Source organism: Schistocerca cancellata, chromosome 6 (genome assembly GCF_023864275.1).
Source record: "Schistocerca cancellata isolate TAMUIC-IGC-003103 chromosome 6, iqSchCanc2.1, whole genome shotgun sequence".
Classification (NCBI taxonomy): domain Eukaryota; kingdom Metazoa; phylum Arthropoda; class Insecta; order Orthoptera; family Acrididae; genus Schistocerca; species Schistocerca cancellata.
Genome location: NC_064631.1, coordinates 104,694,092 through 104,707,946, shown reverse-complemented (window position 1 = coordinate 104,707,946; position 13,855 = coordinate 104,694,092). Strand labels below are relative to the sequence as shown.

At 44.2% G+C, this 13,855-nt stretch overlaps 1 protein-coding gene across 1 annotated transcript in view; it reads right to left on the bottom strand.

Moving 5' to 3' along the window:
* LOC126088173 (uncharacterized) overlaps positions 1-12,244 on the bottom strand; it is a 55,779-nt gene extending 43,535 nt beyond the window's left edge. The window contains exons 1-2 of the mRNA XM_049906297.1: positions 12,220-12,244; positions 11,709-12,119 (exon numbers count right to left, since the gene is read on the bottom strand). Coding sequence (XP_049762254.1) covers positions 11,709-12,086 — 378 coding nt within the window. The 5' untranslated portion in view covers positions 12,087-12,119; positions 12,220-12,244. The remainder of the gene's footprint in view (positions 1-11,708; positions 12,120-12,219) is intronic.
* Between the last annotated feature and the right edge of the window lie 1,611 nt (positions 12,245-13,855).

Below are 13,855 nucleotides of genomic sequence, written 5' to 3'. Positions count from 1 at the left end.
TTCTTCCCACCAAAATTCAAACTTCCTGCCAAAATCCACCATCTTGGATGACGTTATCGCCGCCATCTTGGATGACGTTACTTTGGGCTAGAACACAGGTAGTTCCAATAGTCACTGGGCATTTGCCCCACTTACATCCCTCCCTTCCTCCCCCCCCCCCCATACAGACCCCCTCTCAATCTACTTCTATAGAGGGCGACAACTTGCTCTCAACAACTCCGATTTACACGAAAACCCTGTTGGTGCTGGTGGTGGGGGTGATGCCACGATATATTCTGTTATACAGAAGTTTTTGCAACATCACTATTTGCTGCCCTGTCGTCTTGAGTTGCGTGTAATATTATGTCTATAATTGTTATTTAGATCTGTCTATCACAAATGAGTAAAACAAATTTTTCTTGCCATCTTCATTGCCAAATTTCATAGATGCTATCTACCTGTGTTGTTTTTGTCCTATTTTCATCCGTTTTGTAGTGCTGTGGAAACTAAATTTCGTATGGCGAAAAGCAGATGAAGAACAGTTGTGAACCAGGAATAAAGAAGGCAGGTAGAACAGAATATATATGTAATTTGCCACTGAAGATGCCATACAAATATTAAGTCGTCACATAAGTGATAAGAAAAATTTGTTTTATTCAGTTGTGATAAGCGGATATGAAGTAATAATTATCATATAAACTTTCCAGCATCTTGTAGCAGAAGCTTAGTAGTGGGATAGGAAGGTAGTTCGCTGTATCATCTTTAGATTTTCCTTGCTCTAGCATAGCAATTGTTTTTGCAATTTTAAATTGCTGAGAGATTTTTCCGCTGTTCAGCATTTCACAGTAACATTTTAGTAGCTGTTGCCGTGCTATCCATCCTAGTTGCTTAATGAACTCGGGAAATATGTCATACAGTCCAGTAACTTTCCTATTTTTTTCGAGGAATGTTGTTACTAAGTCAGGTTACTCATCAGCAAAGGGCAGGGAGATGATATTGTCTCATACTTTTTCTGTCTTGCCCCTCTCTTTTTTGAAAACGGTCTTTGGGAAGGTGTTATATCAAATTCCTGATCCAGGATGACTATTGCCCCCTGTTTACCTACTCCTGTTAGTGATATCTAGATTTTCTTTGTATCCTGCATCTTCCCTTGTGCAATTCATTAAAAGACTGTAAGATCCTTTCTCCTAGGGCTGGACTGACCGTTATTTGATTTTCTCTATGTAGGTTTCCGCACCCTTGCTCCAAAAGAGGGCGTATTCTTTCCTGCAACGTCACGAAATATGAGTTTTGCTGTCATTCCAACGAACATATCATGGATGGTTTCTCTAGGTGTTATCAAGTATGTGAATAAATCAATTACTTTCCAGGGCAGGCAACAACGCAGTCAAAGTGCTGCGCGACCTTGCTACTCCTGCTCCCACACCACCTTTCCTCCTGCAGGCAGCTAGCAAAAGATCTACAAGTAGTAATTACTGTTGTTTAGGTTAAGTATGTTTAAATAAAAGATGTTAACAAGGGCCGAGTAAATGGTAGAGCAATATCAGCGAGGTGAAACTACACTACTGGCCATTAAAATTGCTACACCACGAAGATGATGTGCTACAGACGCGAAATTTAGCCGACAGGAAGAAGATGCTGTGATATGGAAATGATTAGCTTTTCAGAGCATTCACACAAGGTTGGCGCCGGTGACGACACCTACAACATGCTGACGTGAGGAAAGTTTCCAACCGATTTCTCATACACAAACAGCAGTTGACCGGCATTGCCTGGTGAAACGTTGTTGTGATGCCTCGTGTAAGGAGGAGAAATGCGTACCATCACGTTTCCGGATTGTAGCCTATCGCAATTGCGGTTTATCGTATCACGACATTGCTGCTCGCGTTGGTCGAGATCCAATGACTGTTAGCAGAATATGGAATCTGTGGGTTCAGGGGGTAATACGGAACGCCGTGCCGGTTCCCAACGGCCTCGTATCACTAGCAATCGAGATGACATGCACCTTATACGCATGGCTGTAACGGATCGTGCAGCCACGTCTCTATCCCTGAGTCAACAGATGGGGACGTTTGCAAGACAACAACCATCTGCTCGAACAGTTCGACGACGTTTGCAGCAGCATGGACTATCAGCTCGGAGACCATGGCTGCGGTTACCCTTGACGATGCATGACCGACAGTAGCGCCTGCGATGGTGTACTTAACGACGAACATGGGTGCACGAGTGGCAAAAGGTCATTTTTTCGGATCAATCCAGGTTCTGTTTACAGCATCATGATGGTCGCATCCGTGTTCGGCGACATCGCGGTGAACGCACATTGGAAGCGTGGATTCGTCATCGCCATACTGGCGTATCACCCAGAGTGATGGTATGGGGTGCCATTGGTTACACGTTACCTCTTGTTCGCATTGACGGCACTTTGAACAGTGGACGTTACATTTCAGATGTGTTACGACCCGTGGCTCTACCCTTCATTCGATCCCTGCGAAACCCTACATTTCAGCAGGATAATACACGACCGCGTGTTGCAGGTCCTGTACGGGCCTTTCTAGTCACAGAAAATGTTCGACTGCTGCCCTGGCCAGCACATTCACCAGATCTCTCACCGATTGAAAACGTCTGGTCAATGGTGGCCGAGCAACTAAGTCATCACAATACGCCAGTCACTACTCTTGATGACCTGTGGTATCGTGTTGAAGCTGCATGGGCAGCTGTACCTGTACACACCATCCAAGCTCTGTTTGACTCAATGCCAATGCGTATCAAGGCCGTTATTACGGCCGGAGTTGGTTGTTCTGGGTACTGGTTTCTGAGGATCTAAAACAGAATTTATATTTTAAACAAACACATTGTACAGTCTTAGAAAAACCCACGTAACCAGAAGGGCAATTCATTTACACAGCTAGGAATAACGAAACTTTCAACAGCGTCAATTTTTGCTTGTCCGTACACTGTTTTGTTTCTACTTACTGAGACATTAAGTGCGTAATATCGCTCTGGTTTCTCACAAGGGAAACGCCCCATCGCACCCCCCTCAGATATAAGGGTGAGGTAGTTCAGTGGCCGGCCGCTGTGACCGAGCGGTTCTAGGCGCTTCAGTCCGGAACTGCACTGCTGCTACAGTCGCAGGTTCGAATCCTGTCTCGGGCGTGGATGTGTGTGATGTCCTTAGGTTGGTTAGGTTTAAGTAGTTCTAGGGGACTAATGACCTCATATGTTAAATCCCATAGTGCTTAGAGCCATTTGAACCATGGTCCAATGGACAGGCTGTCAAAAACTGAACACAGATGAACCATGAAGGCAGGAAGGAGGTGAACTGAACTGTGAAGAAGAAAGAAGCAAAATAGGAACAGTGAAAGGTCGAAGGACGACAAGTTCAATATAGAGCAGCACCAAAGAGCAGCAGCGTTGTGGCTGCCGGCACAATAGCTCAGCGTGTTCGGTCAGAGCGTTAGCTGCCCTCTGCACTTAAAACAATCGAGTTAATGGATCAAGCACGTATGTTTTGACAGAGCACAAACTGTGTGATTGTGAAACTTGCGTTTATTTGTTGCAGCTTATGTGACAAACTATTGTTTCCATAATTTCCTTGAAGGTGATCACATTCATACAAACACCTAAATCTGACAAGGAGGCATACCTCACTTACCAGGCGTACAAATTAGATGCGTCGGTAAGAGATTCTTATCGTATGACACGTACTGTCACTAATGCCGTGTATGATATACCAGACTTGTTTTCCGGTGGAGGATTCAGGTGGCTTGTCACCTTGTCATCAAACATTTGCGGTTCGAATTCGAAAGCCGCTGCCTTTCAGCTGCTAGTACGGTAGTTGTGCGGAATCAGTTTTCATTATACGTCCCTTCCTTACATCTCGCTGTTGCAAATGGACGTTACTTAACAACACAGACAAATTTTAATACCACGAACAGCGGGGGAGGGGGCGGCGGAGAAGAAGGGGGAAGAAGAAAAAATGCACGTATGAGGTTTGAACTCTGTTCGCCCACTTGGCAGTTCAACACCGACAATTTATCTTATTTTGTTCATCGCGTTTATCCGGGGTGGACGTTCCGTGACACACGGCAAGTTCATTGTCCCGTTCAATCAGTTCTTTTATTACAGAGGGCACCTAACCCTCTCAGCAAACACACTGAGCTACCGTGCGGGCTATCAGTTCACTGTTTCTATTTTGCCTTTTTTCTTTTTTTTTTACAGTTCAGAACACCTTCGTGTTATCATGCTTTATCTGTGTTCAGTTTTTGACGGGCTATCCACTGAGCCAACTTGATCTCGAAAGGGGGGAGGGGAGGGGAGGAGAGATACAATAGGGAGTTATCCCTTGTCAGTTAAAGCTGTTGCCTAGACACTGTACAATCTAAGACTTTGTTGTTCTGTGCCTAACTCAATCTCCGTTAGAACCCTGCATCGGCTAGAAAAAATTCGTGAATTGTATTAGCAGATGCGAATATGCACAACCAGCCATACAACAATGAAAATGTGCTGGACCGGGCACTTCAGGAGAGCCGTCGCCTTAAGCCCTTTGGCTTGCCGCGCAGGACTCACGGCCAGACTGAGAGTTCCACATGTCTTAGTTCCTGTATCACTGCCTGTACTCCAACACAAACGAGGTAATTCCTGTACAGCGATGACATTTGTAATGGAAATTCACCGCTTGGTATCTGCGGATATATAAGATATTGCAGTGCCTATGTTGAGATGAACGGTGCAATGTTTGTAACACAGGCACCGCACTATCTTAAGAAAGGAACAGGTTCCTAATCTCATCCATCTGAATTTGACGGACTTTTCTCGTTTTGTTAGACATTTTACGAGACCTACTGAAATGTAGGACACAAGTAAGCGAGTAACTTTCTTTTTGGTGGAGGTGTTTAGTGTTCCATGGGAGTCCTACTAGGTTATCTTAGTATCTGCATAACATCCTGAATGATTTAGCAGTTTCGTGTTCGTCCACTAATTTTAATTCCTCCTGCTTGCAAACTTGATACTCGATTGTGTTAAGTTCGCAATTAAACTTGTTCTGTAACAGAGCTTAATATTAATAATGAAGGCAAGCTTTGTGTACTAAGTAAAAACAAATTCTATCTTAGTTCCCATGACAACTTGACTGCCCACAGGTTTAATAGGGCACGTTGGCTTGCTCAAATTCCAGCGATATTGAAAGCGTTCTATAGTTCAATTCTTTTATCTTGGCGGTTCGCGCATGCCCGCCCAGACGCGGGAGATTGCTGCATTGCCAGTTGCACGCGCCAAGAGAAGCAGCGCCATAGTATAGTTCGCAAACTTACGTTTAAGGGGGAGGGCGCAGTTTATGAAGTAAAGCCACCACGGCCTCATTAACCCTTTCGCTGCTACAGAGACGTGCTCCCCGCATTCCGTGCTGTGAGCGATTTTGTCATGACTGCACTGCTCGCCTGCGCAGACATGGTGATTCAACTGCTTTGATACACTATCATTCGATTTCACAAGAACTATGTGGCCCAAAATTTGATTTTTTTTTTTTTTTTTTACACATCTTGACTGATACCTTCCCCCCATAAATGAATTAATTTTGTTTCGATGTTCAATGCCGTTATTGTGCAGAATTAGATGTAGTAAACCATTGCTCGAAATTTTGAAGAGTTTTACCTCTGCAAAGTCCATAGCATATACTTTCCGTATGGTCGATTTTAGTTGCCACCAGACATTTCAAAAAATTACATTCGAACTAATAAAATTCATGAAGTAAGTCACTTCGATATTGTTTTTAAATGAAGAAAATATTAAGCACCGAACACGATTTGAATTCAGAACCTTTTACTTCGCAGCCAAACACTTTTATCCTGGGGATGTGGTACAAAGGATGCAGTTGGTGTATTGTGAATTTATTTTATCTTTAATTTTTTTTTAACAGTAAGGAACTGTTAACTAGTAAGTGCACTCGTTGCGTCGAGTTTGGGACACATATAACAAAACATGCTAATAGTTGTAGAAAAAGGCATAAAGAAAGAGCAAAGTGCGAGGCTAAGGAAACCATGAAACAAAACTGAAGGGTGGAACCCATACCACCATTAATCAATGCTACATCTTGCACCGGATGTGAAACAGAAACGGCGAAGACCTTTTTGCACAGGGGACAAAAAGAGGAAATGGGGCAAATACTGCTACAAAGTCTGAGGGTTCAAGACGAAACTTTCCATCTGTTGTATCATCCAGGTATGACTTCTCGTAATGACCAAGGTAGATCCCACATTGCACCGCGTAGTGTTCTATCATCGTCTTGTAATTTTAGCTTCTCTTATCCGTGATGATGTAGCAGAGAATATGTGATAAGTTTTTAACTACATCTGTATGAAATGAATGATCGGATGGCATTGTTGGCCGTGAGGCCCCATAAGGGGAAGTTCGGCCGCCGTATTGCAAGTCCTTTTAGTTGACGCCACATCGGCGACTTGCGAGTCAATGATGAGGGAATGATAATGAACAAACACCCAGTCATCACGAGGCAGATAAAATACCTGACCCCGGTGGGAATCGAACCCGGGACCAAGCGCGCGGGAAGCGCGAAAGCTACCGCAAGACCACGAGCTGCGGACAACACTTTAACCATTAAGCTAACGCAGCCTGTCTTAATAGACGTCCTGGAGGACTTTAAAATATTACGCAAAATACCGACAAACACTGTTGGTATGAATTACGTTTCGTCGAAGTACAATAGGAAATAAACAATTACCTCTGTTGTTTATTGCGAAAAAGCGGTTAGTGAGAGTGAAACAAACGCCTTTCCTTGCTATCGCCTGAATTAGGAGACTTATTGCTTGTTTGGTTTAATAGAATATGAAGCAATTGGTATAAAGAATGCTTTTTCCAAACTTCCTATAAAAGAAAGTCTGCTATCCAGACATTGCTTTTGTTGAATTACTTTATTTATGACTGAACGTTTCTAAGACTGAAGACAGTCGTCCGTGCTCTGCACTGCAGTCGAGCTCTGGTAACGTCGTTCTCTGTTCATTGACTGTTTTGTGACGTCAGATGCACAGAACGAACCTAAACTCGGCCGCCGTCGTAAATGAGGCGCACTTTAGTATGCCATTACTCCAGTAACACGAGTGAAAGAAGTGTACACATAGATGCCAGTATTTTGTTTTATTTCACCAATAAATAACTTAAAATCAATTCTGTGGACTACGTACATTAAGCAAAGTTTTGAATTATGGGAAGATATCTGGCGGTGATCACTGCTGCGGCAATGAGATGAACTGCTCCGCGTGCAATGAATCCGTGGACTCAGCTGTGGACAATGGCGGCTGCTCCTCTGAAGCCGTTGGAGGCGGGAGTCTGGCGAATGAGGCGCGGCTGGAGGACGAAGACGGGGAAGGGGCGGGCGGCGGCGCCTCCCTGAAGAAGCGGCCCACGAGCGGCGCCCGCGACAGCAGCCAGAACGCTGCTCCCACCTGGAAGGCGGCCAGCGCCGAGGTGGCGCGAGCTGCCAGCCGCAGCGCCTGGCGGAAGTGGCCCGCAGGGGGCGCAGATGTCGGGCTGGCGACGGTGGTCGTCGTCGTCCTGGTCCGTGCAGCAGAAGATGACGCCTCCGTCGCAGCTGTCTCCGCGCCTGAAAAAGGAGACACATCGAGTCACGCGAAAGCCGTCAAGCAGCGTCCTCGCAATTTTTCACTGCCAAGACGGCTGCATTTTGAACGACTTTGGAAGCAAACATTGTTTAAGACGTCATGGTCTCCTGCCCTTCATTGCTTACATATTCCGCCCTCACAATCATATTCCGCAAATCATGACGCTTCATTCGAACTCAAACACGATAAGATAAAGTCAATGTTGTACGAATTCACGTAAACGATATGCAAATAACATGTGCGCACCGGGGTTGAAAACTCTAGGCTGGCATACACACATACATACATTCTAGACAACGGTCACAGGAGCTTTAGTTTACAGGATGCCAGTCCCAACCCATCTATGTCGGCTGGTGGACGCCCGTGGAGCAGACAGCGTTCGCGCAAGGGAAAGGAGGAACGACCCCATGTTCGGCATAAAAGCATATTCCGTTACATTGCGTGGGAGCGGCCAGCCTACGCATTCTTTACACATCGCACGCAGTTTCAGAGATTTTCAAAGGGAGACATCAAACGCCGATACTACAGATTTCCGGATTGGTCGCCTTAAACGAAAGGCCAGTCTCCCGTTTTAGAAGAGTAATGGTGGTTGGCAGACGACATTTCTGATACCTTGAGCTGAAGGAGTAATGGAAGAGACCGAAAGATATAGCCCTTCATGTCTGGTGTGGAGAGGGGCCGTTCCGTTGTCGCTCTTGGAGCGAGAAGACGTAACGAGAGCGTGTGCGCTCGTACGTGTACTCAAAGAGCGAGGAACAAGTCTCTCCTCAGTGCTTCGCTGGGAGAGCACCTCTTGAGAGCGAATCGAAGTGCGACTCTATATCGAGTCCTTGCGATTAAGCGTTGTTCACTGTGTTGGCCGCCACACTCGTTTTGCGGTGTGAACGGACAGTTATAGTTAAACGCCTGCGAGCGAATTTTAAGTGGCATCGTGGTGGACTGGTTATCTGACCGGTGTACCAGGCCAAAAGACTAGGGGCGAATAGGAGTCCTCGACTCCAAGGCGTAGGGACAGTGATTGGCGAAGGTCAATCCAGATAGAACTAGAGTTATCTTATTTGTCAGCAGCGAACTGCCCAAACAGTCATCACAGCTCATGGTATTGTTCTGTTACAGCTCTTGCGAGCCCCATATTTCGTCCACAACAGTACAGTTCACTGCATTTCATACGTGACAGCCTCAACTGTACCTAGCAACATTCTAAAGGAGAATTACTCAAGTTCAGTAGGCACGGCTTTCAGTCATTCTGCTAAGTCAATAACAATCTTAAACTTTGTATTGAAATTTCATTAGCGAATCGTATCCTTAAGAGGTAACTTCACATTCCGGAAAATACTGACAAAGTGCCAAAGTTATTGTACATGAAGTGACAAGTATATAGAATTACTTTAATATGACTCATCAATTCGAAAGTTAATAGCTGGGAAGTGATTAAACAGAGCATTTAATAATGCACGTTGCCTCTTTTCATGTCTACCCAATAATGAACTAGGAAAGTATCCTGAATAGGAAGGCGTTGAGGTTCAGATACATGACATTGATTATACCTCTCATGTATGCAGGTCCTAAGCTCCTACATGCCTGCAAATCATACAGGAAGTCCTACAGATCTGCAGCTACGCTCCGCCCGCTACTTGGTAGAGCATATCCACCTATGCCGAGCTAACATACACAGCAACAACATCGGCAAGTCCTTGCCAATCAGCAACATTGACTTTGGATATGCCAGCTGCTATTAAACCCCGACCAGCTCTTACACTAACGCACAAACCGCAAACACTGCCCGACGATGTCAATGCGATATATTACCTACCCGACACTAAATGATGAACCCAAATGTTATAGGAATGCTTATGCTGACTGAGAAGCCAGTACCGGTACCTTGTTGCAGCCGCCGAGTAGCACCACCCCACATCAAGGTATCGGCCTGCATGGTAACTACTACTAAGGCGCTTCTGTCTGGAACCGCGCGCCCGCTCCGGTCGCAGGTTCGAATCCTACCTCGGGCATGGCTGTGTGTGATGTCCTTAGGTTGTTAGGTTTAAGTAGTTCTAAGTTGTTTGTAGGGGGGGGGGGGGGGGGAAGACTGATGATCTCAGAAGGTACGTCCCATAGTTCTCAGAGCCATTTAAACCTACTACCCTTGCATGACTTGTCGCACGCAGCAAGCAAACCGCTGCTGCACTTACAACCCGCCGCAACTGTCTTAGAGGGCTCGCTCTCTCGCCTTGGCGCTTTTTCCTCTGTTCTTTAAACAGTTACCCTTTGTTCAATTTTCGACCCAGTTGATCTCCAGATAAGGAAGTATTAATCGTCAACCATAACTAGATACGTACAAACGTAACCGTATCCATATCTTGCTAGACGTCACTTACAAGAGGAGGCCACAACGTTTGGAACGCGGATTTACTCCGCACTTCGTACACTGGTAGTACTCCATGAGGACAACAAAATGTTAGGAGTAGCGCGTACTTAAGCGTTAATGAGAAAAATCGCAAAATAATTTCGGCCGTCAGTTACATATATACCCGTGCGTGTCCATTTTTATCACAAAGCGGCGGCTGCCGAACTGATGCCGGCACGGTAGCTCAGAGTGTTGTCAGATAGGCGCTAGTCCTTTGTAATAATAAAAAAAAGAAATTTAAGGAAAGAACGATGAACTTGAATAGGTGTCGTGTGACGTCCGCCCAGACCAAACGCAACAAACGATACCGAACAAAGAAGTTGTTAGCATTCAAGCCCCGTAATCGCTGGATCGAATCCCGTTCGTCAGTTTTTTCATTTTCAAGTCATTTTCTTTACTACTTATGTTACAATTAATATAATTAAAAAATACCTTTAATAAATTTACAATTTCATTTGGCGGTCTACAAAATTGCTATATTTCCGCTCACGCAAGGTCTTGCGAGGTTTTCCGTGGGAAAAAAACCTTGGTAATATTTTCAAAAACCTCTTTTTCAGCCGATAATTGGAAGCAAACCATGCATAAAGCAGTATTTCCTTAAATATCGGTGGTGATAATTGGCAATGTAATATGAAGTCTTCAGAAGAAGCAATTTCGCTTTGTCTTTCGATTAATTACGAACAATTTTGAAGACACGGGCAAGCATACATTTTCAGTATTACTTTATGCGTTTGGTTGTTTAGTAGTCGATAGTTATGAATATCATTATCAGTGACAATAAAAATTTGTCAACTGCCAAATAACATTGTAAATTCAATAAAAGTTCATCTGATCACACGTATTTTTCCCATTACATCAATTTTAATATAAATAGTGAAGAAAATGTGTTGAAAGTAGGACAGGTATGTATTTCACGACTTAAATTCCCTTACAATTTTCTCAATAACGGTTGAGAATACGCGCTACTGCTTACATATTTTGTCGTCCTCATGGAGTACTACCAGTGAACGAAGTTTACAGTAAATCCGCCGTCCAAGCGTTGTGGTCTCGCCTTGTTAGTGAAAACCAATATATGAGAGACGGTATTAGATTTTTTGCGTTGGCCATCATGCCGGTGTGGGCGTGGATGGGATCCACGCTACAAACAAATTTAAAAAATCTTCAGTGTCCGAATTGGCTGCTAGGTGGAATATAAATATTTTTAAACTATGGACTCTTTGGAGGGAAAAATAAAGAACAGGAAATTCAAGCTTTTGCAGTATTTGCACAGAATACAACATTTCTTCCAGAATAAAGAAGTCTTCCATGAATTTGTGGAAAATGAGTAGACAAACAGGAAGTCTTAAGTTTGTTTTTTTTCCTTGTTTCATTGAATACTAACTGTTACCGCTAACAGCTCAGCACGTATAACTCACCAGAGGCTACTTCAGCTTCTGCGCAGCTCAGTTGGTTCTCCAGTTTATCCATCCAGCTGTCCACGATCTTGATCACACTGTTGTATTTCTTGATTATCGTTTTAGCAACCCTGTTAAGTTTCTTCCTGCCGATTTCGCTTATCGCTTCGGTTTTATGTAGTGCGGGGCGCACTATCTTTGTTATGTGTTGTGTGACAGCCTCGTACAGCTGAAAAGGAGAAAGATTTGTTACGCGGTTTGTATATAACCATTTCGGAGGTTACATTTATTAACACTTACCTTTTCCGGCGACTCCCGCACTGCGGGAAATTTCTTCTCTATTACTACCACGCCTTCGCTAACTGCTTTGTCTGCGTACCGAATAATTGGCCGCAAGCTGCTCAGTTTGCGTTCTGCAAGTTCGAGAACCGAAGCAACAACTTTTTCGGTCAAGTTAAGTGACCAGGTGATAATGCTGGCCTTTTGCTTTACAGAGCAATACGCATCTCTGCTCTTCTGGATAGCGATTACCACCGTTGGCCAGTGTTTCAGCAGCTCAGCCATCTTGTATGTCTCCTCTGGCGCCTCCCCAGCTGCAGAAAGCTGGGCCGGTGCAATAGCAGGTGCTGCTGGAACAGAGCTCTCACACTGGACTGGCTTGCCTTCTTCGGACTTCATAACGGTTGATTCGCACACGTTGGGTTGCTAAAACTAATTAAAACACACAATTACGACTCACATATTATAAAATTTAATTACTTATAGTCACCACTATTAAACTCTGCAATGAGAGCTGCGAACTTTCACATACCAGGCTGTTAAGGAACCGGTGATCACCACAAGACTACGTTCAGATTCGCCTCAGGCGGGAATTTATAGCATTGAGGCGCTCGTCATTGTGCGTTCAACGGTAGAGGGCGTGACTGTCTGTCGTGTCTCACTGTTACTAACATTACCGTTAGCTCTTTCATGCGCACATATATTTTCAAAACAAGAAGCAATATTTATTCAACATCTAGATGCTTATAGGTGGATTCATCTAAATACAATACTTCAGTAGTATAATCCGCCCAACAAATTGTGCTGTGTGTAGCGATGTAGTGCCAATCGCCCAACAAACGTTTGTCTTTAGCCATTGCGCACGGGACTAAATGCTGCTCTAATACACACGACAGGGTGCAAGACGGATAAAATTTTAAAGAAAGAGTTTCTGGAAGAATTTAAAGACTGCAGATGTTTGTGGAACACATCATGCGAGAAGTATAGCAATATTTATGCAACAAATGAAGCACTTTTTCATTTTGAGTAAGGTTTCGTGTGGCACGTAGAGAGGAGAAAAGTCCTCAGCCTTGTGTATTTAAGTTTATAGGTTTTATTTCCGATATTTAACGGAAATGAAATCTAAAAACCGAATCACCGATAGATTCGATCTTAGCCGATACATATCGGAAATGAGACCGAAATACAGGCAGCTGGTGGACTAGTATTCATGAAACATACTAGCTTCATTCCTAGAAATGTTACAAAAGTCCAGGCTACATCCACACCTTCTACTACGAAGAGCAAAGTGTAGGACTATTTTTACAGTTCTAACAGCTGTTAAATGCTTCATTTCTTATATGTCTGTTCCTGTATTTATTAGACGATCTGCGCTGATACTGCTGTTGCCTTTCTTCTTCTAATTCGAAACTTATTTGTTAAACTTACAAATGGCTCAAATGGCTCTGAGCACTATGGGACTTAACTTCTGAGGTCATCAGCCCCCCAGAACTTAGAACTACTTAAACCTCACTAACCTATGGACATCACACACATCCATGCCCGAGGCAGGATTCGAACCTGCGACCGTAGCAGTCGCGAGGTTCCAGACTGAAGCGCCTAGAACAGTTCGGCCACTCCGGCAGGCTGTTAAACTTACAGGGGACGTCGTTTATTCTACATACTTAAATTTGAGGTTCTCGTAACTTTCGCCAATGGCTAGAACTGACAGCCTCTCCTTACAAGCTTGCAGCCTCTTTCACGTCTGCACCGTATTATTTTTCGTTAAGAATGGTTTGGTTATTTTCCAACAAATCCGGAAAGCAGTTTTCATCATTACTTAGACGATTACGAAAATAATTAGCCCCCAGCTGCTAAAGTAACAGAATGGGGGTGATTTTCGTTCCTTGCATTAGCCACTTTGCGCACAGCTTCTCTCGGCTTTCTTTTTTTTTTTTTTTTTAATTTAGGTCTTGTTGCCCCTAAAACAGCCAAGGCAAACCCCCGTTTCTGTTTCTGTGTAAAACCAATCGGGATCTCGTAGAACATAAACTCAATGAACTTAAGTAAACATATCACAACAACAGGACGGTGTTGTAATCGCCGAGTTCAGTCGGTTGGAATGTGTGTAGGCTGGGACGAAATTGGGCGGTCGGTCGGCCGATAAATTGGTGCGTGTGTAGAGGCCC